Source organism: Anomaloglossus baeobatrachus, chromosome 9, assembly GCF_048569485.1.
Source record: "Anomaloglossus baeobatrachus isolate aAnoBae1 chromosome 9, aAnoBae1.hap1, whole genome shotgun sequence".
Classification (NCBI taxonomy): domain Eukaryota; kingdom Metazoa; phylum Chordata; class Amphibia; order Anura; family Aromobatidae; genus Anomaloglossus; species Anomaloglossus baeobatrachus.
The window spans coordinates 90,326,481-90,353,320 of NC_134361.1; the positions used below are offsets into that span (position 1 = coordinate 90,326,481).

The following is a 26,840-nucleotide window of genomic DNA, read 5'->3' on the forward strand; positions in this document are numbered from 1 at the left end:
CACATTACAGCCTCTGACTCCACAGGCAGATTATACTGGTACATAGTGATACATTGTATATAGCAGTGTCATTCATATGTATCTGTATTCTAGAGGGAGAAACATTTTTTTTTTCTTCTTCTAATAAAATAAAAAATAATAAACAATTAAAACAATGACATTTGCTGATTTGTGAGGTTTATTATTTTAATAAAAAGCGCAAGAAAATTACTATCATATTTGGTGTCCCTGTAATCTTAATGACCAGCACAACACAGCGATCAGATTGGAAAATGGAGTAAAAACATGGCAAGATAATAATTATTTTTCTCTATGAAACCCATAAAAAAAAAAAAATGTAATGCAAATGTAATGCTAAAGTCGCGTTCACAAGTAATGTAAATGCTACGTTTTTTTTCAACTGCTTTTTTTTCTGCAGGTGTCCGCACCACACAATGCAATAACAATCCTCTCCGATTGTTGCATGTTTTTACTGCTTTCTTTTGTTTGTTTGTTTTCCCAATATTTGATGTATTTTCGGGGCAGATATGAATCTGCGTTTTTAATACTTTTTAATACTAGAGAAAAGCTTTGATTTTTTGAGATTAAAAATGGCGTTTTTTGGTTTTTTTTTACCAGTGTTTTTTTTTCCGAGGCTCCACATAGAAGCCTAGAGAGAAAAATTAAACAAAAAAAAAAAAACAAAAACACCAAAACCAGGGAGTTCATCAGCAACTTACGTCACACAGTGGGTGGATATTTTATGAATTCACATCCACTCTGCTTGATCATTATGGCCTTCCTCACATGTAGCGTAAATGCTGCGTTTCTTCTGTTTTTTTTTTATTTTGCACAGAAATTCTGCTGTCATCTAGGAGCGACGATCAACGATCGCAAAAACGTCAAAAATCGTTGATTGTTGACACGTCGCTCCTTTTTATAATATCATTGGAGGTGCATGCCGCTGGTTGTTCGTCATTCCTGCGGCATCATACATCGCTATGTGTGACACCGCAGGAACGACGAACATCTCCTTACCTGCGTCCACCGGCAATATTCCGCCCGCTCATCTCCGCCCCTCCGCTTCTATTGGACGGCTGCCGTGTGACGTCGCTGTGACGTTGCTGTGACGCCGCACTAACCACCCCCTTAAAAAGGAGGCGGTTCGCCGGCCACAGCGACGTCGCAGGGAAGGTAAGTCCGTGTGACGGGTGTAAGCGATGTTGTGCGCCACGGGCAACGATTTGCCCGTGACGCACAACCGACGGGGGCGAGTACGCTCGCTAGCGATATCGATATCGCAGCGTATAAAGCGCCCTTAAGGCTATGTGCACATGTTGCAGATTTGGTTGCAAACAATCTGCACCCAAATCTGCATGTTCTGGCAGGAAAATAAATGTGCGTTTTGCCGATTTACCCGTTTTTTTTTGTTTTTTTTTTATTGCTTTCAATTGTGAAAACGCAGGAAAAAAAAAAAACACAGAAAAAAAATAATATTCTGCAGATTTTTTTTCTGCAACAAAATCCACAAATCCTGAATGTGTGCACAACACTTAAGAATTCTCAGAGACTTTGCTGGCATCAGGATATCCTTGCAGATTTTTGAAAGTCTGCAAGAAAACACATCAAAAACGTACCGTGTGCACACAGCCTTAAAGCAGCTGTCCGCTACTAGGACAACCATTGTGATTCCAAATTCCCGAGTGTAAATTAATAAAGCCTATACTCACCTCGCATACCGGCACCGTTCCAGCGGTGTCCAGGATCGCAGTGCTGGTGCTCTCGTGGGTTTCTGACGTCACACGTACCCCACGTCCAATCAGCTCCGGCTTCCTTCTCCCAGTCTTTGGAACAAATGAACAATCAACAGGAAGAGAGCGCAGTCACAACGCTTATTTCCTGTTGATAAAATCGTTTATACAAATTTAGATGGACCCAAAAAAAACAAATTCTTCAATATTCTTCAATATAAACAGGTTCTTCAATATTAATTATGTCTATGGATGCAGAGACTAACAGCTACCCCTGGTCATAATAACATCAGCCCTCAGTTGTCTGCTGTACGTACCTTGGCTGGTTTTAGAAAAATGGGGGGGGGGCATGGTTTTTTTTTTTTGTTTTGTTTTTTTTTTAAACCAAAAATTAATTTAAAATCAGCTGACCAAGCTAGCTATCCCTCTATTGAGGTATTCTGTTATTTCTGTATATGCTATATGTTCTATTTTTTTCTATATCTATTCTAGCTATCAATTATCCTATTCTATCATATTTTGTTTCTCCTTTCAAAAAGGCATAAAAAACGAATGAATAAAAATGCGGCAAAACGTGTTTTCTGGGCCACAAGCTGCGTTTCTGTGACCACAAGATAAAAAAGTGCACTCAAGATGCAGTGTGTGGACTTAGCCTAAAGGTTCTTGTAGAAAACCATACGTTTGGCATGGATTTCTGTAAGCACATTTAGGCAATTTCTGACAGTGGAATACATTTCTGAAACTAATCTGTGGTGTGTGAATTTTCCTTTAAAAAATACATACAACACAAACACACTCATCTCTGATTATATATTCCCTTTAAACACTTTTTTTTCTCTTTCATATTTATTTTTATATACAAATCAGATATTATACAGACACATGCATACATATACACATACATGCACATATATAGAAAACTCCACTCCTGTTCATTTGTGCTGTTAATACACGAGGAAATAATGACTATGCTTGTTCCTTTTAAAATGCATCATGTCTATTGAAGACCAAAGAGACTCACGACTTGTAGTTATTAAAGTTCTGGCTTTGGACTTTCTCCGTCTCTCGTTCTTGTCGTCTTCTTGGTGCCCACTCACTTCTTCCAGGGCTGCTTATACCTTTGTCCACAGTTGTGACCCATGAAGTCTGAGCAGTGGAGACCGCAGGATAATTCATCCCATTTGGCCCTGGCAAGAATGAAGATACACTTTGACTAAATATTTAAATGTCTAACTTCCCTCTTGCTCAGTAACAAACATTTCCCGTATCTGACCCGCTCACATAGGACACTACCAAAACGCTAGTATGAGCAGGGGTAGTCTTCCAGCTAGACTCCTAAGCACCTTCTTTTGTGGTCTGCAGACAGACTGACACCCAGTCAATGTACCCGAAACTCTGCTGCGCGGCTCATCCCCTCAGTTGCACCACTTTTCAATTACAACACCTCACCTTCATTAGTGAGAGAGTGGGTACGGAAAGTATTCAGACTCCTTTACATTTTTCACACTATTTCATTGAAGCCATTTGGTAAATTCAAAAAAGTTCATTTTTTTCTCATTAATGTACAATCTGCACCCCATCTTGACACAAAAAAAAAAAAAAAAAAGAAATTTTTGCAAGTTTATTAAACAAGAAAAACTGAAATATCACATGGTCGTAAGTATTCATACCCTTTGCTCACACACTTGACGCGCCCCAGGGCTTTGGGGTACTCGGTCCCGGGCCTTGTTTCACTGGGACGTATCACGGGTGGCTGTTACCCGATTCCGTGACCCTGGGGGTCGCTTAAAAAGGGATATTATAAAAAGGGGAAAAAGTGTTTTTCGTGACTCCACTTGCGGTATGCGGCTATGTGGGGAAAACCGCCGCTACAAAGTCTCTCACTGCTGGGGCTGGTGGTATCAAGCAGCTTGGATGTTAGGGCTCTCCGCAAGTAGAGCTAGGCCCCAGAGGAGGATGATGGTGGTAGTAGTATGGTGGAAGTTGGTGATGCAGAGGTGTAAGAAGAATTCAGACAACACAGGGGCTGCGGTTTAACTTGTGCTTTACTCACTGGTTTGGAGTAGCTGCAACCCGGCTGGTGCTGGTCTCTACCAATCTGGGCCTCAGGTGATTCGGTATTCCCTTGGTTCCGGTGCCGGTGTGGTAACCTGGTTAGCTTTACTTCCGTGCACCTGTCTGCAATTGGTGGGTCCCCTTGGCCTGGAACGTTTTGGGATCCCCTCCTGTTGTCACAGTCCTGGCTAGTATGGCAGACAGCTTGAACCTCTCTTGGATCGGACCTCTGTCCCAGTTCCCGGGTTCCCTCTTTGCTGCTGTGCCCCGCACACTAATGTTCGTGAGGAACCGTGATGATTCCCTCACCGGTCAGATTTATCATGTGAGCTGGAAACGTTTTCCTGAAGTAGGGCTCTACACCCCGCCGATGCTCGGTCCAGTGAGTACCCATACTGTACTCTCCCTGGCAACTGTACTCCTTTTGCCCATCTCTAACCTGTTACCCAGTCTGGGGAAAAAGGGCATGGATGTGTGTGTTGGTGGTATTACTGGCACTGGTCTTCCAGGAATCCCGGGGATAGATGTAACACCCTGTGGCACCTGACACTCAGGGGCGCCACACATTCATATTGAAGTCACATGCTGTCCATTTCCTTGTGATCCTCTTTAACATGGTTCTACTCTTTCATTGGAGTCCAGCTGTGTTTATTTAAACTGACAGGAAACCACGGGGAAGACTATTCTTCTTATGGAGACCTGACAAACCAGTCTGGCTGGACTTATAGCTGTAATGCCCCTCTGGGGCAAATTGTCCCTCCAGGTGTCAGAGAGTTTGTCTCCTTCCTCACTGGAGGGACAATTTGAGTTGATTTGGAAAGGCACACACCTGTCTATATAAAGACCTCACAGCGCACGTCAGACCAAAATGAGAATCATGAGGTCAAAGAACCTGCCCAAAGAGCTCAAAGATAGAATTGTGGTAAGGCACAGAGAAGGTTACCAAAGAATTTCTACAGTACTCAAGGTTCCTAAGAGCACAGTGGCCTCCATAATCCTTAAATGGAAGACATTTGGGACCACTAGGACTCTTCCTAGACCTTGCCGCCCTGCCAAATTGAGCAATCGTGGGAGAGGAGCCTAGGTGAGAAAGGTAAAGAAGAACCGCAAGATCGCTGTGGCTGAGCTCCAGAGATGCAGTAGGGAGATGGAAGAAAGTTCCATAAAGTCAATTATCACTACACCCCTCCACCAGTCAGGATCATTGAGGATCTCTGAATGATCTGCAACTCCCAACAGTCTCAAAGTGGTCATACTTAATGAAAGGCACAGACTGGCCCAAAAGAATACATAAGCAAGGATGGTTGATCTTAGGGAGATCAACAACCAATGCCGCGGAGACACCATCACGTGTTTCTCAACGCAGTGATTCTACAGCAATGCCCCCTGGGAAATATTCAAAACAAGAAAGCCTGCGGAGACACCATCCCATGTTTCTCAGCGCTGGCAGGAAAATAGGCAGGTCTTTCACCGGGAAGGAACAACCACGGGAAGGGCAGTCTCCAGTCAAGGAGACCACCTATGCCAAACATGGTAGCCATCCACAGACAGCTGTTTCGGGGTATTTGTCCCTCATCAGTGTGGAGTAGGAAATGATGAGGGGCAAATACCCCGAAACAGCTGTCTGACTGCCCTTCCCGTGGTTGTTCCTTCCTGATGAAAGACCTGTCTAGTTTCCTGCCAGCGTTGAGAAACATGTGATGGTGTCTCCGCAGGCTTTCTTGTTTTGAATATTTCCCTGGGGGCATTGCTCTAGAATCACTGCGTTGAGAAACACGTGATGGTGTCTCCGCGGTGTTGAATGTTGATCTCCCTAAGATCAACCATCCTTGCTTATGTAGTCTTCTACTAGGCATTGCTCCCACTAGCCAGTTTCCTACTCCACACTGATGAGGGGCAAATACCCCGAAACAGCTGTCTGTGGATGGATGCCATGTTTGGCATAGGTGGTCTCCTTGACTGGAGACTGCCCTTCCCGTGGTTGTTCCTTCCCGATGAAAGACCTGGCTAGTTTCCTGCCAGCGTTGAGAAACATGTGATGGTGTCTCCGCAGGCTTTCTTGTTTTGGCCCCAAAGAATGACCACAAGACCGCACTCTCCCAAATTCAAGCAATCCCAAACTATGACACTCCTACCACCATGCTTGACTGTAGGCAAGACACAATTGTCTTTGTACTCCTCTCCCGGTTGCTGCCAAACACACTTGACACCATCTGACCCAAATAAGTTTATCTTGGTCTTATCAGACCACAGAATATGGTTCCAGTAATCCAGGTTTTTAGTTTGCTTGTCTTCAGCAATCTGTTTGTGAACTTTCTTGTGCATCATCTTTAGAAGAAGCTTTCTTCTGGGACGACCGTCATGCCGACCAATGTGATGCAGTGGGAGAGGTATGGTCTGAGCAATGACAGACTGACCCACCACTATTAACTTCTGCAGCAATTCTGGTAGCACTCATACGTCTATTTTGAAATGACAAGCTCTGGATATGACTGAGCCAGGTGCATTCAATTTCTTTGATTTACCATAGCAAGTCCTGTTCTGGGTGGAACCCATCTTGTTAAATCTTTGTATGATCTTGGCCACTGTGCTGCAGGTCAGTTTGAGGGTGTTGGCAATCTTCTTATAGTTTTTCACAGCCTTCAGCTCAATCTCGAGGCATGGTGAATTGATGGATGAACACTAAGTAGATTGATATTGTGCAACTATAGTGCCAGGGTCCTTTTTACCATTTTCTTGATTGTATCGAGACAGGTTTCTGGTTTTCATCTTCACCTTGTTACTTCTATTCTTCTGACCATGATGTCCTTCTCCAGTGATTGCTCTTTTTGTATGATGTGTCCAAAGTAGGACAGTCGTAGCTTAGGGAGCCTTGGTACGAGTGACATGTCTGGCTTGATTTCTTCCAAAAATGATTTGTATGTTTCTTGGCCATCTTTATGTACAGCAACAACCCTTTTTTCAGCTCGTCAGAGAATACTTTGCCATGAGGTACCATGTTGAACTTACAGTGACCAGTATGAGAGAGTGTGTGTGAGTGATAACACCAAATGTAACACCCCTGCTCCCCATTCACACCTGAGACCTTGTAACGCTAATGAATCACAACATCAGAATGGAAAAATGGCTAATTGGACACAATTTTGCCATTTTCACTTATGGATGTACTCACTTTTGTTGCCAGCGGTTTAGACATTAATGGCTGTGTATCCAACAAAAAAAAAAACCTCATGGTCTGTTTTAATGTCTCAAAGTGGTCATACTTAATGAAAGGCACAGACTGGCCCCAAAGAATCACCACAAGACAACACAGAGGGGGTAATGGTATCTTAAAAAAACATTAACCCATTACTGAGAAATTACTTAAAGTAATGGGGTAAGGATAAAGTGCCACAATGCATAAATAGTACAGTCTAATAAAGTGACCAGTGTCATAGCAAAAGAGCCATAAGGGCGTGAAGAGATGACACTTACCCCTTCAAAAATTGGTGATTCAGGGAAACCAGGTAGGGTGACCTTTTGCGGGACAACGCCTGCTTTTTCCGGGAGGAGTGTGTGAACGGTTCCCATCATTGCAGGACCTTTTGAGGACCTATGGCCCAGTCACATGACATAGTCAAGTGACCGGTGAGCCAGTGGGGCAGATTGCGCACACGCACCCCCACAATGACACCAGACACAGAGCACATAAGTGCGCAAGTCCGAAGCCACTTAGGGAATCGCCGCGCCCAGGCGCCATGGCAATAGGGAGGTCAGCCGCACATGCGCCCCCAGTAGGCAGACACAGGACACTGCAAACAATAATGTGTGTGTCCAGGAATACCGCCGAAGGCTACATCCTACACCGGTTCCCTGAAGAGTAGGTCACACCTGCACTCTGGGGGAGAGAGACTGTCCCGCATAAATGACTCATGCCGGACAAGGGACAATCAATCCCAAAGGTCACCATGGAGACCGCCCATCTCTAAGAGTCCACAGGACATACAAGGGGGGACGCGTCATCACCCTTAAGCCGAGTGGACGCTCAAGGAGGAAAGCAGTCTCCATGGGGACTGGATGTCAAATATCAGGGTGCAGGGAAAAGGTATAGTATAAAGTAAATATCGCTTTATGCCCTTATGGCTATTTTGCTAGGAGATTGGTCACTTTATTATATTGTACTATTTATGCATTGTGGCACTTTATCCTTACCCCATTACTTTAGGTAATTTCTTTAATGTAGTTTTCAGATAACTTCACCCCCTCTGTGTATCCTTGACAGTTATGTTTTTGGTTTATTTTGGTAGACATATGCACATAGGCACTTTACCTATACTTCAAGACCTTACAATGTGTTGCTAGTCTACCCAGTGATTCATAGGAGCAGTGTGTTAGCCCTATATCCTATGCAATTGTATATCCTTAGGTGTTATCCTTACTCTGTCTAATAAATCATTTTTTAATTGCACTTTAAACTCCTGATTTTTCCTGTGTTTATTAATGGCTGTGTGTTGAGTTATTTTGGGGGCACACCCCATTTACACTGCTATACAAACTGTACACTGACTAGTTGATATTGTATCAAAGTGTCATATCTTCAATGTTGTCCCATAAAAAGATCTAACAAATATTTACAGAAACATGAGGGGTTTACTCCCTTTTGTGATACACTGTACATTTTGGATACAAGCATGTTTTCCACACCAAAATGTGCCAACAGTAAGCAATGTTCCATTAGAGAAACATCTACCCATGCCATAGTTACAAAGGCGGGAGTATCTAGCAGCACCTCCGGAACCTTTGGCTGCAAACATTCAGCCAGCAGTAGTACGAAACACAGATCAAAATTGGCCCGATTTACTTCTAGAAAGTGTGTAAGCGAGGAAAAAGCAGAGGGTGTAATGGAATACGTCATATTGCTTGTTTCAGTCACAGCAGGATGATGGAGCAACACCATTAGCTTCAGTCTATGCTCTGCACAGTCCACCAGCATTGACCCATAACACTTGGGTTTCTGTTCTGCCAATTAGACCCACTAACAACAGAACCTCAGATGTTATGGAAGACATTTCACCAGAACAACTTCTTCCAGTTTATCAAGTGGATGAGAACAGCCAGTGTTGCGGGCAGCGGACAGACCACGGCGGGGGGGGGCTGCTCGAGACACTCAGATCCGGGGTCGTGGTGGTGGCTCGAGGGGGAGCCGGACCCGGCCCTGAGCACCCGTCCGTCGCCCGCAAGTGAAAAAGGAGATTTGCTATATAGGGGAGGTTTTGTCAGTGACGCCACCCGTGGTTTGCGATGATTGCTGGTGATACCGCCGCTGCCTTGGTATGGGGTGCCCGGGGCTGATGGAGCGGGGCAGCAGGTTGGTATCACCTCCACGGGTAGGGGATGTGTTGTCCCGGGGCCCAGGTGTCGGTGAGATAGAGTGATCGGGCACAGTCTGCGGGGATGGACCGGATGATACCCGTGTACTCACGGTTTTGAATAAGATCACACAGAGTCCAGATAGTAAACCAACTGCCGGTAACCGGTAGCCTCCGGAGGGATGTGCTCGGGTCCCGCACACTGGTGGACAAAACAGGGGCCTTTCCTCCTGCACTTTAGGTTGGTGTCTTGTGTGTTGCAGAAAATAAGGATTTTCTGCTCACCCCTCTTCACTCCCAGATCTCACCCCCGACGCACGGAAACACCCTGGCCCGGGTTTGTGATCACAGAGGCAAATAGAAAAAAAAAAAATCCAGCGTCTTCCAGAAGATAAAATGACAATTCTTTATTCATATAAAAATCTTCTTACCATCAAATAAAATAGTACATGGAGACATGAGGACAGAGGAGCTCTTTCCTACGCGTTTCACCCTGTAGAGGGCTTAATCATGGAATGATTAAGCCCTCTACAGGGTGAAACGCGTAGGAAAGAGCTCCTCTGTCCTCATGTCTCCATGTACTATTTTATTTGATGGTAAGAAGATTTTTATATGAATAAAGAATTGTCATTTTATCTTCTGGAAGACGCTGGAATTTTTTTTTTTTTCTATTTGTCTTGTGTGTTGACTAGTCCGCATGAAACGGGGAAGTCCACTCCCGGTGACTTTTCCGTGGGAGCTGTGGCCCGCGAGATCTGACCCTTGGGATTTTAGCAGGCACTTGCAGATGCCCTATCCGCCTCGTTGGGCTTCCGTTTCGCTCTATCTGGGCTGTTAGTGGGACAAGACTTGGAATCTTGTCCCCTGCTGGTTAATTGGAAAGGTGCTTACAGCTGTCCTTGCCCTAGGGTCCAGGTACCCCGACTGTGCACTGCCTCCAGACCGGATTCCCGCTGTCGGCACCGGCAGGCTACAACCCTGCCCCGGTCCACTTAAGGTCTCCCGCGACCGGTCTCCGTCGCCTGTGGCCCTGCTCTGCCGTCTGCTACCTAGTCAGCTCAAGTAGTCCAGTAGTCTGGGAGCTACAACCCCCGACTACCACTTCACTCCTCTCACTTCCACTGTCTCCTCTCAACTCGCCTCTGCTCGACTGTTGTTCTTTCCCCTTGACACCTCAGAACCTTTAGTTGACCTGACATCACAGAGGTAGCCTCAGTCTTCCTGAGTGATTGGGCAGCATTTACCGCTTGTAACAGCCCAGCATCGCTCCTGCTGGCGGCACTCTTCAGTGGAGAATCCTCGAAAGATGATGGGCTATGACGCCGGGCTGTGATGAGCGGTAAAACACCACCCACAGCCCAGTCACTCAGGAAGACTGGGGCCGGTCACGGTGATGTTGTGTCAACTGGAAGTTGATGTCACATCACTGGATCTCAGAGGTCACGGAGCCCGGGGGTTACTTTACGGGGATGAGCGGACCGCAATAGCGCCGCTCAGAGGCAGGGAAGGCTTTTGTCAAATACAGAGAATTGTATCAGCTTTACACGGAGGTGGCCACTATTGCAGAGTAGTGAACCACCCCTTTAATAAAACTATTTCGCTAGACGAGGTCAAAAGGGGTTAATTACTGTCCTAGGAGTTTTTCGAGTGTTCTGCCCCTATAAGGACAGTTAGAAGCTTTGCAGTATTGTGATTCACGACAAAAATTGGCAGCGAATCAAGTTTTTGGGGAACATTTTGTAAATTCAAATTTCAAATGGTTCGATCATGTCTGGTACCATGTATTGGATAGAATGACAAAAAACTAGACATGTAGGAGATTGTCAAGAGGAAAGACTACTATTTTTGAAAATAAAGCTTACGTTACATTGTTTACTACTTGTATCAAAGTAAAATGTTATTACTCACCATTAGAAAAGTATATTTGGCGGGGAGGTGGTCTACTGTTGTAAGTGACAGGTGGTCTTTAAAAAGAAAAGCCATACATTCATATTAAAAATTGACAAAAACAGATTTCAACACAATTTTTTTTTAATGAAAATGGCATTGTTAAAATAGTTACCCGCTGGGAGGTGGAATGTGTACAGCAGGCGGAGGTATGAGCGGTGGAGGTAACAGTGCTACAATGGGAAGCAATGAGAACAAAAGTGTGTGTAAATGCACTGCAAGATTCATGATAAGCAGAGTAGTTGTGAAATACAGTGAAATGTTTTATATTATTTCCAATATATATGGTAATTTTAAATATAGTATCTGATGAGATATGCTTTTTCCTTCCATGCAATGAAGCTTTTAGTGGTTTACCAAGGAGGATATAACATTGGACTAGAGTTTTATGAAATAGTAGCTGCACTGAAATCACTAAAGAAGGGAATTTTGTTTACTTACCGTAAATTCCTTTTCTTCTAGCTCTAATTGGGAGACCCAGACAATTGGGTGTATAGGCTATGCCTCCGGAGGCCGCACAAAGTATTACACTTAAAAGTGTTAAGCCCCTCCCCTTCTGCCTATACACCCCCCGTGCTCCCACGGGCTCCTCAGTTTTGGTGCAAAAGCAAGAAGGAGGAAAAAGAATTATAAACTGGTTTAAAGTAACTTCAATCCGAAGGAATATCGGAGAACTGAAACCATTCAACATGAACAACATGTGTACACAAAAAAAAAAACAGGGGCGGGTGCTGGGTCTCCCAATTAGAGCTAGAAGAAAAGGAATTTACGGTAAGTAAACAAAATTCCCTTCTTCTTTGTCGCTCTATTGGGAGACCCAGACAATTGGGACGTCCAAAAGCAGTCCCTGGGTGGGTAAAATAATACCTCGTAAGAGAGCCGTAAAACGGCCTCTTCCTACAGGTGGGCAACCGCCGCCTGAAGGACTCGTCTACCTAGGCTGGCATCTGCCGAAGCATAGGTATGCACCTGATAGTGCTTCGTGAAAGTGTGCAGGCTCGACCAGGTAGCCGCCTGACACACCTGCTGAGCCGTAGCCTGGTGCCTCAAAGCCCAGGACGCGCCCACGGCTCTGGTAGAATGGGCCCTCAGCCCTGAGGGAACCGGAAGCCCCGAGGAACGGTAAGCTTCAATAATTGGCTCCTTGATCCACCGAGCCAGGGTTGATTTGGAAGCCTGTGACCCTTTACGCTGGCCAGCGACAAGGACAAAGAGTGCATCCGAGCGGCGCAGGGGCGCCGTACGAGAAATGTAGAGTCTGAGTGCTCTCACCAGATCTAACAAGTGCAAATCCTTTTCACATTGGTGAACTGGATGAGGACAAAAAGAAGGTAAGGAGATATCCTGATTGAGATGAAAGGGGGATACCACCTTAGGGAGAAATTCCGGAACCGGACGCAGAACCACCTTGTCCTGGTGAAAAACCAGGAAAGGGGCTTTGCATGACAGCGCTGCTAGCTCAGACACTCTCCGAAGTGAAGTGACTGCTACTAGAAAAACCACTTTCTGCGAAAGGCGTGAGAGAGAAATATCCCTCATTGGCTCGAACGGTGGTTTCTGAAGAACCATCAGCACCCTGTTCAGATCCCAGGGTTCTAACGGCCGCTTGTAAGGAGGGACGATGTGACAAACCCCCTGCAGGAACGTGCGTACCTGTGGAAGTCTGGCTAGGCGCTTCTGGAAAAACACAGAGAGCGCTGAGACTTGTCCCTTAATGGAGCCGAGCGACAAACCCTTTTCCAGTCCAGATTGAAGGAAGGACAGAAAAGTGGGCAAGGCAAAAGGCCAGGGAGAAATACCCTGAGCAGAGCACCACGACAGGAAAATTTTCCACGTCCTGTGGTAGATATTGGCGGACGTTGGTTTCCTAGCTTGTCTCATAGTGGCAATGACGTCTTGAGATAACCCTGAAGACGCTAGGATCCAGGACTCAATGGCCACACAGTCAGGTTGAGGGCCGCAGAATTCAGATGGAAAAACGGCCCTTGAGATAGCAAGTCTGGTCGGTCTGGTAGTGCCCACGGTTGGCCGACCGTGAGATTCCACAGATCCGGGTACCACGACCGCCTCGGCCAGTCTGGAGCGACGAGGATGACGCGGCGGCAGTCGGCCCTGATCTTGCGTAACACTCTGGGCAACAGTGCCAGCGGAGGAAACACATAAGGGAGCTGAAACTGCGACCAATCCTGAACTAAGGCGTCTGCCGCCAGAGCTCTGGGATCTTGAGACCGTGCCATGAACGCCGGTACCTTGTTGTTGTGCCGGGACGCCATGAGGTCGACGTCCGGCACCCCCCAGCGGCAACAGATCTCCTGAAACACGTCCGGGTGAAAGGACCATTCCCCTGCGTCCATGCCCTGGCGACTGAGATAATCTGCTTCCCAGTTTTCCACGCCTGGAATGTGAACTGCAGAGATGGTGGAGGCCGTGGCTTCCACCCACATCAAAATCCGCCGGACTTCCTGGAAGGCTTGCCGACTGCGTGTGCCGCCTTGGTGGTTGATGTATGCCACCGCTGTGGAATTGTCCGACTGAATTCTGATCTGCTTGCCTTCCAGCCACTGCTGGAACGCTTTCAGGGCAAGATACACTGCCCGTATTTCCAGAACATTGATCTGAAGCGAGGACTCTTGCTGGGTCCACGTACCCTGAGCCCTGTGGTGGAGAAAAACCGCTCCCCACCCTGACAGACTCGCGTCCGTCGTGACCACCTCCCAGGATGGGGGTAGGAAGGATTTCCCTTTCGATAATGAAGTGGGAAGAAGCCACCACCGAAGGGAAGCTTTGGTCGCCTGCGAGAGGGAGACGTTCCTGTCGAGGGACGTCGGCTTCCTGTCCCATTTGCGTAGGATGTCCCATTGAAGAGGACGCAGGTGAAACTGCGCGAAAGGAACTGCCTCCATTGCTGCCACCATCTTCCCCAGGAAGTGCATGAGGCGCCTCAAGGTGTGTGACCGACCTTGAAGGAGAGATTGTACCCCTGTCTGAAGTGACCGCTGCTTGATCAGCGGAAGCTTCACTATCGCTGAGAGGGTATGAAACTCCATGCCAAGGTATGTCAGCGATTGGGCCGGTGTCAGATTTGACTTTGGAAAATTGATGATCCACCCGAAACTCTGGAGAGTCTCCAGGGTAGCGTCGAGGCTGTGTTGGCATGCCTCTAGAGAGGGTGCCTTGATCAACAGATCGTCCAAGTACGGGATCACCGAGTGACCCTGAGAGTGGAGGACCGCTACTACAGTAGCCATAACCTTGGTGAAAACCCGTGGGGCTGTTGCCAGGCCGAACGGCAGTGCCCCGAACTGCAGGTGTTCGTTTCCTATGGCGAAGCGCAAAAAGCGCTGGTGCTCTGGAGCAATCGGTACGTGGAGATAAGCATCTTTGATATCGATCGATGCAAGGAAATCTCCCTGGGACATTGAGGCGATGACGGAGCGGAGGGATTCCATCCGGAACCGCCTGGTCTTTACGTGTTTGTTGAGAAGTTTCAGGTCCAGGACAGGTCGGAAAGACCCGTCCTTCTTTGGGACCACAAACAAGTTGGAGTAAAAACCGTGGCCCTGTTGCTGAAGAGGAACAGGGACCACCACTCCTTCTGCCTTCAGAATGCCCAGCGCCTGCAGAAGAGCCTCGGCTCGCTCGGGAGGCGGGGATGACCTGAAGAATCGAGTCGGGGGACGAGAGGTGAACTCTATCTTGTAACCGTGAGACAGAATGTCTCTCACCCAACGGTCTTTTACCCGTGGCAGCCAGGTGTCGCAAAAGCGGGAGAGCTTGCCACCGACCGAGGATGCGGAGTGAGGATGCCGAAAGTCATGAGGAAGCCGCTTTGGTAGCGGCACCTCCGGTGGTCTTTTTAGGACGTGACTTAGACCGCCATGCATCAGAGTTCCTTTGATCTTTCTGAGGCATTTTGGACGAGGAGAATTGGGACCTGCCCGCGCCCCGAAAGGACCGAAACCTCGACTGCCCCTTCCTCTGTTGGGGTATGTTCGGTTTGGGCTGGGGTAAGGATGTATCCTTTCCCTTGGATTGTTTGATGATTTCATCCAAACGCTCGCCAAACAATCGGTCGCCAGAAATTGGCAAACTGGTTAAGCGCTTTTTGGAAACAGAATCTGCCTTCCATTCCCGTAGCCACAAGGCCCTGCGGAGTACCACCGAATTGGCGGCTGCAACCGCCGTACGGCTCGCAGAGTCCAGGACAGCATTAATAGCGTAAGACGCAAATGCCGACGTCTGAGTGGTTATGGACGCCACCTGTGGCGCGGACGTGCGTGTGGCTGCGTCAATTTGCGCTTGACCTGCTGAGATAGCTTGTAGCGCCCATACGGCTGCGAATGCTGGGGCAAAAGAAGCGCCGATAGCTTCATAGATGGATTTCAACCAGAGCTCCATCTGCCTGTCAGTGGCATCTTTGAGTGAAGCCCCATCTTCCACTGCAAGTATGGATCTAGCTGCCAGTCTGGAGATTGGAGGATCCACTTTGGGACACTGAGCCCAACTTTTGACCACGTCAGGGGGAAAGGGATAACGTGTATCCTTAAGGCGCTTAGAAAAAACGCTTATCTGGACAAGCATGGTGATTCTGGACTGCCTCTCTGAAATCAGAGTGGTCCAGAAACATACTCGGTGTACGCTTGGGAAACCTGAAACGGAATTTCTCCTGCTGTGAAGCTGACTCCTCCGCCGGAGGAGCTGAGGGAGAAATATCCAACATACGATTGATGGACGCAATAAGGTCGTTCACTATGGCGTCCCCGTCCGGAGTATCAAGATTGAGATCGGCCTCAGGATCAGAATCCTGATCAGCTGTCTCCGCCTCATCAACCAGAGATTCCCCCCTCTGAGACCCTGCACAATATGATGATGTCGAGGGAAAATCTAAGCGAGCTCGCTTAGTCGGTCTGGGGCTGGGGTCTGTGTCAGAACACTCAGCCTGGGATCCATGAGATACCCCGGGAGGACATTGTTGGTCCAGCTGAGGTGGGCCAGGGAACAAAGATTCAACAGAGTCCCTGTGCTGAGATACCGGCCTGGACTGCAAGGCTTCTAGTATCTTAGCCATAGTCTCAGAGAGTTTTGCAAACTCCGTCCCTGTCACCTGAACAGTGTTAGCAGGTGGCTCCCCCTGGGCCCCCCCTAGCAGAGGCTCTGGCTGAGCAAGTGCCACAGGGGCCGAACAGTGTACACAATGAGGGTCAGTGGAACCTGTCGGTAGCGGGGTCGTACATGCGGCGCAGGCAACATAATAAGCCTGTGTTTTGGCACCCCTGCCTTTCGTGGGCGCCATGCTATTATCTTCCCTGAGCAACACCATAGGGTATATAGCCAGAAATCAACTGTGCACCATACAGTGTAAAATAAACATATAATGTTACACTACTGCACAATGGGGCTAGCACCACAGGTGCTGCTTACCACCCGCTTAAAGCGGTTGTGAGGCCACCAGAGTCCCTGCCTGAGTCTCCCAGACTTTGTCCCCCTCTGCAGCGTCCGAGGAGCTGACAGGAATGCGTCCTGAGGAGAGGAGGGAGCCGTGGGCGTGACCCAGAAAGAGCGGGAACTGGTGCCCCACTGTGCACAGTGAGAGGAGTGGAGTATGCAAAGCATGCTCCAGCCCTCAGTGCTGCTCGTTCTGAGCAGCGTCCCGCCCTTCCCCTGCCTGTCAGGGCTGTGGGCGGGAGGAAAGGAAACTAGGCCGCAAAAAGCCGGGGACTCTAGTAATAAACGCGGCCGCCGTAAAAGCGCGGCCGGCGTGAAAGTCCCCGGCGCACTACAAGTCCCAGCCGCGCCGCAGTGTTTCCATGGCCGCGGCGGTCTAGTGCGGCAGTCCCTATACATAAACACACTCAGCAACGCTGAGTGTGTAATGGCACATATTAACCCGGTCAGCGCCGTGGTCCCCGGTGCACTAGCACACCCAGCAATGCTGGAGTGTTGCTGTGCGCGGTCCCCACGGGGACACAGAGTACCTCCAAGTAGCAGGGCCATGTCCCTGAACGATACCCGGCTTCTATCCAGCAGGCTCCACAGGAGTTGTGGATGAAGCACGGTCTCAGTGCCTGGAGACCGATAGGATCCCACTTCCACCAGAGCCCTGAGGGGGATGGGGAAGGAAAACAGCATGTGGGCTCCAGCCTCCGTACCCGCAATGGATACCTCAACCTTACAACACCACCGACAAGAGTGGGGTGAGAAGGGAGCATGCTGGGGGCCCTATATGGGCCCACTTTTCTTCCATCCGACATGGTCAGCAGCTGCTGCTGACCAATCTGTGGAGCTGTGCGTGCGTGTCTGACCTCCTTCGCACAAAGCAAAAAACTGAGGAGCCCGTGGGAGCACGGGGGGTGTATAGGCAGAAGGGGAGGGGCTTAACACTTTTAAGTGTAATACTTTGTGCGGCCTCCGGAGGCATAGCCTATACACCCAATTGTCTGGGTCTCCCAATAGAGCGACAAAGAAAAGGCGTATTCTTTTTGCATGTGGTCCAATACTGAATGTAAAACAAATGTGTTTCCCATAGCATATCTTGCACATACAATCACCTGGATGGTGCAAAGCTGGTGGAACATGAGTAGTTGGAGGAGGTCGCTGGAAGAAAAGAGGAGGTGGAAGAAGCAGATTGAATGGTGGTGGATTATGGATAATGGATGGTGGCGGAGGAGGAGGAGGAGGCTGTTGATGTTGCATGAGAGGACGAGGCTTGTATTCCTGATTATCAGCCACCTTTAGAATGAGATACATTATCCACCATTAATCATTGGATCTAGATTATTTTTTTCTAAGTTTCCTACATAACAAACAAGCTGCCTCAAAACTATTTAGGACAGTCGCATAGTACTCAACCAATATGGAGTCTCTCACTTTCCCCAAATGTTCTTTGCAAAAAAACCTAAAAATTGACAAACATCTAGCAAAATAAAATAAATGTTACAAGTGGATGCAGCTGTGTGTGCATTGTACCGTACTAGCAAACATACACAACCATTCTCAGAGCGTATATGTGAGTATTTAGAATTGCATTACTACTACACGGATTACCGGTGGGCTCACACAGTTTGATCTAACTGCAAAAGGACCTCAAATTTATAGGCATAGTCTATAATATAGAAGTAATGAAGCTCAAATTACATATATTTAATGTTCCATATGCTTTAACACGTTCGGAGTGTGATTGTATTTGTATAGTATAGCTACAGTTAGGTCCTGTAATATTTAGACAGTTACAAATTTTGGCATTTTAGCCATTTACCAAATCAGTTATATAATCAATATGAGCCTAAAATGCAAACTCTCAGCTCAGCTTTAATTTGAGGGTATTCACATCCTAATTGGAGTAAGGGGTGCTTCACACACAGCGAGCTCGCTGCCGAGATCGCTGCTGAGTCACGCTTTTTGTGACGCAGCAGTGACCTCATTAGCGATCTCGCTGTGTGTGACAATGAGCAGCGATCTGGCCCCTGCTGCGAGATCGCTGCTCGTTACACACAGCCCTGGTTCGTTTTCTTCAAAGCCGCTCTCCCGCTGTGACACACAGATCGCTGTGTGTGACAGCGAGAGAGCGACAAATGAAGCGAGCAGAGAGCAGGAGCCGGCATCTGACAGCTGAGGTAAGCTGTATCCAAGATAAACATCGGGTAACCAAGGTGGTTACCCGATATTTACCTTAGTTACGAGCCTCTGCAGCTCTCACGCTGCCTGTGCTGCCGGCTCCGGCTCTCTGCACATGTAGCTGCTGTACACATCGGGTTAATTAACCCGATGTGTACAGCAGCTAGGAGAGCAAGGAGCCAGCGCTAAGCAGTGTGCGCGGCTCCCTGCTCTCTGAACATGTAGCTGCATTACACATCGGGTTAATTAACCCGATGTGTACTGTAGCTATGGTAGGAGAGCAAGGAGCCAGCGCTCAGTGTGCGCGGCTCCCTGCTCCCTGCACACACAGCTGTGCGCTGGTAACTAATGTAAACATCGGGTAACCATACCCGATGTTTACCTTAGTTACCAGTCTCCGCAGCTTCCAGACGGCAGCTCCGTGCAAGCGCAGCGTCGCTTGCACGTCGCTGCTGGCTGGGGGCTGTTCACTTGTCGCTGGTGAGATCTGCCTGTTTGACAGCTCACCAGCGACCATGTAGCGATGCAGCAGCGATCCTGACCAGGTCAGATCGCTGGTCGGATCGCTGCTGCATCGCTAAGTGTGAAGGTACCCTAAGGGTTTAGGAATTACAGCTCTTTAATATGTAGATTCCTCTTTTTCAAAGGGATCAAAAGAAATTGGACAATAATCTCGAAAGCTCTTTAACGAGCTGCATGGGCTATTCCCTCTTGTGATACCAATGTGATATGACTGAAGAATGAGTGTGATTTAGATAGGGATCATAATCAAAAGATAGTGAACCCAGATATTATTTGATCCATCAATAATTCAGTATCAGAAAGAGGTGTCCTCTGGTTGAACCTATTCTACCATGATGAAGAATACGCGTCAAACAGATCTTAAGCAAAACCACGATAATGAGGAAGTAACATTTACAGTTCCACAGTCAGGAAATTCGTGGTTATTTGACAACAGGTGCAAGGAAGCTGGCATGTAAAATTCACGTCTCCTTGCAATATCTCCAGGAAACTGTGGTCGGCCAGTTGTCAACTGGCTAAATGTGCAGGAAATGTGCAGGAAGCTGCTGGTGCCCACAGCAGCTTGTGGTCAAGTTACATGAACATGACTCAGTGGTCACATGCTGGTGACCATTTAACCATTCAGAAAACACAACGTACAAAGTTTCTTATAAAAGGATCGGACTCTTTTAATGAGATTAGGGACATTTTCCAGGACCCTCAAGTGGACGCACTGTTCCTGTGATGCAAATGCCATGTTGTTTCCTTATCATTAAATCGAGTCCCTCGGATGAGAAATGATTGCTACAACAAACGGTAATGTTGATGCATATTTCTGTTATTGTATAAGGTTCTATGACTAAAAAAGTAGTTCTAATGCCTATGTACCATTGACTATTCATGTGCTATTAAAATAAATAGTATCTTGCTATAAAGAATCTTAGTATTCGTGCATGATTAGGATATCAGTGAGCGCTTCGTAAGTACGGGCTTTCAGACCCCTTTTTAGGAGAATTTAGCAAGACACCTCTTTAGTCCATCATCAATTAAGCAGGTAAAGGGTCTGGAGCTGATTCCAGGTGTAGTAGTTGCATTTGAAAGATGTTGCTGTGAACCCACAAGATGCAGTCAAAGGAGCTGTCAATGAAAGAGAAATAGACCATGATTAGGCTGAGAAAAAAAAAAAAGAAATCAGCCAGAGAGCAAAATATTAGGAGTGGCCAAATCAACCCTTTGGTACATTCTGCAAAAAGCGCACCGATGAGCTTGGGAACTCAAAAAGGCCTGGATGATCATGGAAGACAACAGTGGTGGATGATCAAAAAATCCTTTTCATTGTGACAAAAGCACCTCAACAGCATCCACCCAAGTGAAGAAAACTCTCCAGGAAGTAGGTGTTTCAGTATACAAGTATACCATGAAGAGAAAAATTCATGAGAGAAAAAACAGAGGGTTCACCACAAGAGGGAAACCATTAATCAGCATTAAGATTAGAAAGGTTATATTACACTTTGCCAAAAAACTTCTAAAGAAGCCAGCCCAGTTCTGGAAAAGCATTCTTTGGGCAGACAGATGAAACTAAGATCAACCTGTACCAGAATGATTAGAAGTACGTACGTAGAAAGCTTGGAATGGCTCATGATTCAAAGCACACCACATCCTCTAACAAATGAAGGAAGCAGTGTGATAGTCAGCCATGAATGGCTTCCAATAGCACTGGGTCACTAGTGTTTATTGATGATGTAACTGAAGACAAAAGAAGCTGGATACATTCTAAAGTGTAGAAGGCTATACGGTCTGTTCAGATTCAACCAAATGCAGCAAGGTCGATTGTCCTTCTGTAAGGTGAAGCGCCGTTCAATGACCCAAAACATCTTGTGAAAGCTACTCAGGAGTTGAAAAGGCAAAGAAGTGGAATATTCTTAAATGGCTGAGTAAATCACCAGATCTCAACCCCATCGAGCTGCATTTCACAAACTTAAGACAAAACTTAAGGCTAAAAGACCCAAAAATGAGAAACAACTGAAGTAAAGGCCGGCAAAGCATCACAAAGGAGGAAATCCAGCGTTTGGTGACGTCCATGGCTTCCAGCCTTCAGGCAGTCATTGCCTGCAATGGATTCACTACAATGTATTAAAAATGAACAATTTTACTTATGGTAAAGTAAATTTGTCCAATTACTTTTAAAACCCTGAAATGGGGTTGATTTGTAAAAAAAATAAATGCAATTCCTAAACATTTTACAGGATATCTTTGTTAAACCCCATTAATTAAACCTGAAAATCTAAATTTCAATTGCATCTTAGATTGTTTAATTTAAAAATAAAAAAGTAGTGGAACGTAAAGCCGAAATCACGAAGTCAGTCACTGTCTAAATATTTTTGGGCCTAACTGTATGCACTCACAGCAGCTTGCACCAATGTATTTATTTCATTTTACTAGAAGGTGCTTGTCAATTTCATTTTTTTTCCCGCAGTGCTAGATTCATAAGTTATCTTGAGACATCACTGATATTGTGGAATTCATTTATCCCATAGAGGAGGGGAGACATGATGACATGGAAAGTAATGCTTCATTTCTTGTTTTATTACATTCCCCCATTAGCCAATTTTCTTTAGTTTATGGATAATCCTGTTTCAATTATGTTCACAGCTGTTCCAAATAGAAATAAAAAAACAATTATATGAGAAACTTTAGTTACCTGAATAAGAATGTCTTCTGAATCTTGAATGTCCCATCTCCTGCCTTCAACGCGGGTGATACTGCAGATCTCTCCACCGATTACATCAATTGACTTTGCTTGTTTCCTAATAGAAAACAAACATCTCTCAAAAACCCATACAAGGTACTAGCACAAAACATGAAACAAATCCACAAACAACTGTAATTTTGCAGGATAGAATTCACATTTAATTCCAAATCAGAATCATGCACAAATAGAGGAGGGCCCCTGTGTAAGAACAGTCCAGTGGGTAGCTCCTCTTGGTGCACAACTCCACCGGCTTGGAGCTGAAAGCGGGCCCACATACTGCTTGGGTCCCTATGTGACTGCACAGGTTGCACCAATGGTATGTCTGGCCGTATACCAAATTGTAGTTCAGGACTAGGGCAAGATAAAAGAGAAAAAAAACCAAAACAATTTCTATCAAACTCCAGAGCAGTATTCACGGTTCTGCAGGTTTTAGAGATGAAATCTCACCTTTAATAACGTCCTGTATATATATCTCCTGTAACCAATCCTATTGACTTATAACGGCATCACTATGCGATTTATGGCATTTTAAAGGATAAGATCAGTACTGCACGCATGCTGTTAAATGTGATGGAACTGCCGATGCCACAGCACAGATGTGAACACAGCCTTAAGGCCACTTTACACACAGAGATAAATCTATGGCAGATCTGTGGTTGCAGTGAAATCATGCACATATTGTTCCATTTGTATACAGCCACAAACCTGGCACTGATTGTCCACAATTTCACTGCAACCACAGATCTGCCGCAGATTTATCTCTGTGTGTGACAGGGCCTTCAACTTTAGTTTTGTAGAAGACTTTATTATGACTGGCATTTCTTACAATGGTCTCCGCACAAAGCAGGTTTGTGAAAAATGAAAAATATATATTATTACGAGTCATAAGCAGCCAAATCAATTTGTCAAATCCTTCACCTGTCAATATGATAGACATTCTATGTCAGCCGAGTAATTTGTAATTTAGTAGATTTGTGCCAATTCACTTTTCTAAAAAATGGCATTAAAAAGAAATTGAATGTCTGACAAGATACAAGCACAAGTTAGGCTAGTTTCACACTTGCGTTTTTTTCCGTCAGTCGCAATCCGCCGTTTTGGAGAACAGTCTATGCTTCCCATAGACTTGTATGGACGACGCATTGCGACTGATGGTCATGCGTTGCATACGCCGACCGACGCTGCGTTGCATCCGCCAGGCGGAAAGAACGCAGCATGTAGCGTTTTTCTGCGCCTCCCTGAGCGTAAAAAAACACAATGTGCTGGATTCCATCGGCGTCCGTCAATTTGTAAGTCTATGGTGGTGGAATCCGTCATTTGACGGATTCTTGTGACACATCCGTTTTTACACAACTGCGCATGCTCAGTTGAGTAATTGTTAAAAAAAAAAAAAGCTACAACAGATTCCGTTGTTTTGCAGTATCTGTCGCATCAGTTGTGCCATTATATGCAACGTATCTGTTACATTCGTCACACAACACAATGCAACGGATGCCGCACAATGCAAGTGTGTAACTAGCCTTAAAAACAAAAAAACCCAAACACTACTTTATGGTATTGTTTACATTCAGACCTGGATTCCTCAGTTTGTGGTAGGATTCCATATAAAATGTATAAAAAGTTGCCAAATAATTGTACTACTTGGAGAACTTGTGCGGGTTTATGATTCACTTGCAATTTTTCATTTTGTTGACTTACTTTATTGTTATTATACATCTTGAAGTTGAAGTTATTATTGATTACTTTTATTTCTAGGTTTTTTGAAACCAGACTTAAGTATTTTTCTTTCTGCATACTTTTTGCGTACCAAAATCACATTATTTCTTAGGTTTTATAGGAGTTTCTTAATTTCTAATGCTACATAAACACCTCACTTATTACTCTAATTCTCATATAATATAAACAAGTGGCTTTTTATTTACCATCCCTTCATCAGTGGATATGAAACTCCTTACAAAGTAAAAGCTCTTAACTACACTAACAAAATATTTTTAACATGGAGGGAAATAAACAGTACAGTGAATATCAATTGGTTAAAAAGGAAACCAAACTAGCAAAAGAAAAGAACCCAAAATTTCAAGCTAAGAACTACCCACACATGTAAATCATTGAATGAAATGAAAAGAGCTGGGGTGATTTCCATTATAAAAAAAACCTCTCCTTTAAAGTTAAGGCCCCTTTACACACAGCGATATCGCTGTAACGTCACCGGTTTTGTGACGTAATAGCGACCTCCCCAGCGACATTGCAGTGTGTGACACGCATCAGCGACCTGGCCCCGCTGTGAGGTCGCTGATCGCTACAAGTCATTCAGGACCATTCTTTGGTCCTTTGTTTCCCGCTGCACAGCATGTATCGGTGTGTTTGACACAGTTACAACGACATAGTTACCGACCCAGCCCCCCATAGGCGTGCTAGCGTTCCCTTTCAAGCGAGGTTGTTCTGCAGGTCTGTATTGCTGCTGCGTCGTTGGCTAGATCTGCCTGTTTGACAGCTCACCAGAGACTCTTAGAGACTTTCCAGCGATCACGGCCAGGTCGAGATCGATAGTGGGATCGCTAGAAAGTCTCAGTGAGTAAAGGGGCCTTTAGTCTTGGAACACAAAGGACTCAGTGAGTAGGTTTCATATCCTTGTCTGTCAGATAAACAATCACTTTTGTACTAGTGTTAAAGGGAACCTGTCACCAGGATTTTACCTTATAAACTGCGGCCACCTCCAGTGAGCCCTTATATACAACATTCCAGAATACTGTATATAAAAGAGCCCAGGTTGCTCTGTATAATGTAAAAAAAACCCAAAAAACCTTTATTATACTTATTTAGGGGGCAGTTGGGTTTAATGGGCATCACTGCTCTCAGGTCTGGCACCTTCTCTCTTCTGTCTATCACCGTCCTCCTTCCCAGCTCCGTGTGGATGACGCCTCCTACATCATCCACACAGAGGCCGAGATGGTGCTCCTGCGCAACTGCCTTTGATCTGCCATGCTAAGGGCATAGCCAAGTACGGTAATGCGAAGGTGCAAGGAAAGGTCAAAGAACACCCGCGCACGTGCACTACATTACTTTGTTCTGCCCTCAGCAGGGCATATCAGTGTATGCTTGCCCCTGTCCTCCTTCATCCACACGGAGCTGGGAAGGAGGACGGCAATTGAAGGAAGAGAGGAGGTGCCAGACCCAAGATCAGCGACGCCCTTTGGACCTGACCTAGGTGAGTATAATAAAAGGTCTTTTTTACATTATACAGAGTGATATATATATACACACACACATGCATATATACATACACATATATATACGTGTGTGTGTGTGTGTGTGTGTGTGTGTGTGTGTGTGTGTGTGTATGTATGTATGTATGTATGTATCTATCTATCTATCTATCTATCTATCTATCTATCTATCTATCTATATATATATATATATATATTATATATATATATATAGGATAGATAGATAGATAGATAGATATATATATATATAGATATATAGATATAGATAGATAGATATATATCTATATATATATATACACACATACACACACACAAACACACAGTGGAACCTTAGTTTACGAGAACAATCCGTTCTGGGAGTGTGCTCGTAAACCAAACCAGTTTACTCGTCTAACATAGCAAGATTTCACATAGGAAATCATTGGAATGCAGACAATTCATTACACAACTTGTAGCATGTCCCATCCTGGTCCTCTATTGTGCCATTCCACACACGCACACACATGCACAAACACGCGCACACACATGCACAAGTGCGCGCATACACACGCATGTTATGCTCACTATTATCCTCTGTTCCCTCGCCGGCCTGGTTCTTGCAATCCACCGGTAACCATGGCGGCCGATGCAAGGGCTGCCACTGTCAGGCCTTCAGCGGCTGTAGTCATTGGCATGAGCCGCTTGCCTCTGTGATTGGCCAGCGCGCAGACGTCTGTGTCTCTGATTGGTCAGCGCACTGCCATTGGGAAGCACAGTGGCAGGTCCTGTATCGGTCGCGCTGGTTACCGGATCCACATACCGGCAGACTATAAGAACCAGGTATGAGGCCGGTGAGGGAACGGAGGATATGTGAACATAATGTGTGTGTTTGTGCGTACGGAACCGGAAGTGTGTGTGATATTTTGCTTGTACAGCAAAGCTTGCTCGTAAATCAAGTTACAAATTTACAGCAAGCTTTGCTCGTATAGCGAAATGCTCACACACCAAGTTACTCGGAAACCGAAGATCCACTGTATATATAACATTTTAATACCAAATAATGTCAATTTTGTCATTCTATCAATCACCTACTGAATTCAATAAATTCTCACTGCAATGCTGAACTGCTTATGATGAATAAAAGGATTTTTCAGTTACAAACATTTTAAATAAATCTGCAAAAGTACAAAACATTTTTACCAGTCTTCGGAGGTCTCAATTACCAGTTTTCTTTCCTCAATATTTAAATTCAGATTACCATTACAGACTGAATTTTCTTCTTTACTTGTGAGTCCGATTCTACCTTCCTGCACCTATTTGTAAAATACGAAATTGACATATTTTAGTATTTTGGAGATTTACAATGGTGAGTGCAGTTTTTGAAAACATACTTTGAACACATTTATCAAGTGATTTAGACATTTTGTTCGACAAGAGGGTGAGGCGTGGATGGAAAAGGGCCTTGGTATTTTGGAAAGGTTTAAGTGTTGTGAAAGCAACATAAAAATCCTCCCACAAGTTATTATAAAGGTCTTTATTATCAAAGTTCAACAAGCGAGTAAAAAGATTAGACTTTATCACAAAAGGTTTTGTCCTGCATTTTTAATGCATGATTTCTGGGGAAAATGTATTTTTAATACAAAATATGCATGGTTTAACTTAGGCCATTTGTTTTACTGCTCATTAAAAC

The 26,840-nt window shown here is 45.6% G+C and overlaps 1 protein-coding gene across 1 annotated transcript in view; it reads right to left on the bottom strand.

Annotated features, from left to right (window-relative positions):
* LOC142251248 (uncharacterized) overlaps positions 1 to 26,840 on the bottom strand; it is a 103,430-nt gene that overhangs the window by 17,402 nt on the left and 59,188 nt on the right. The window contains exons 8-13 of the mRNA XM_075323876.1: positions 26,351 to 26,463; positions 21,897 to 22,002; positions 17,629 to 17,809; positions 11,196 to 11,253; positions 11,042 to 11,097; positions 2,752 to 2,917 (exon numbers count right to left, since the gene is read on the bottom strand). Coding sequence (XP_075179991.1) covers positions 2,752 to 2,917; positions 11,042 to 11,097; positions 11,196 to 11,253; positions 17,629 to 17,809; positions 21,897 to 22,002; positions 26,351 to 26,463 — 680 coding nt within the window. The remainder of the gene's footprint in view (positions 1 to 2,751; positions 2,918 to 11,041; positions 11,098 to 11,195; positions 11,254 to 17,628; positions 17,810 to 21,896; positions 22,003 to 26,350; positions 26,464 to 26,840) is intronic.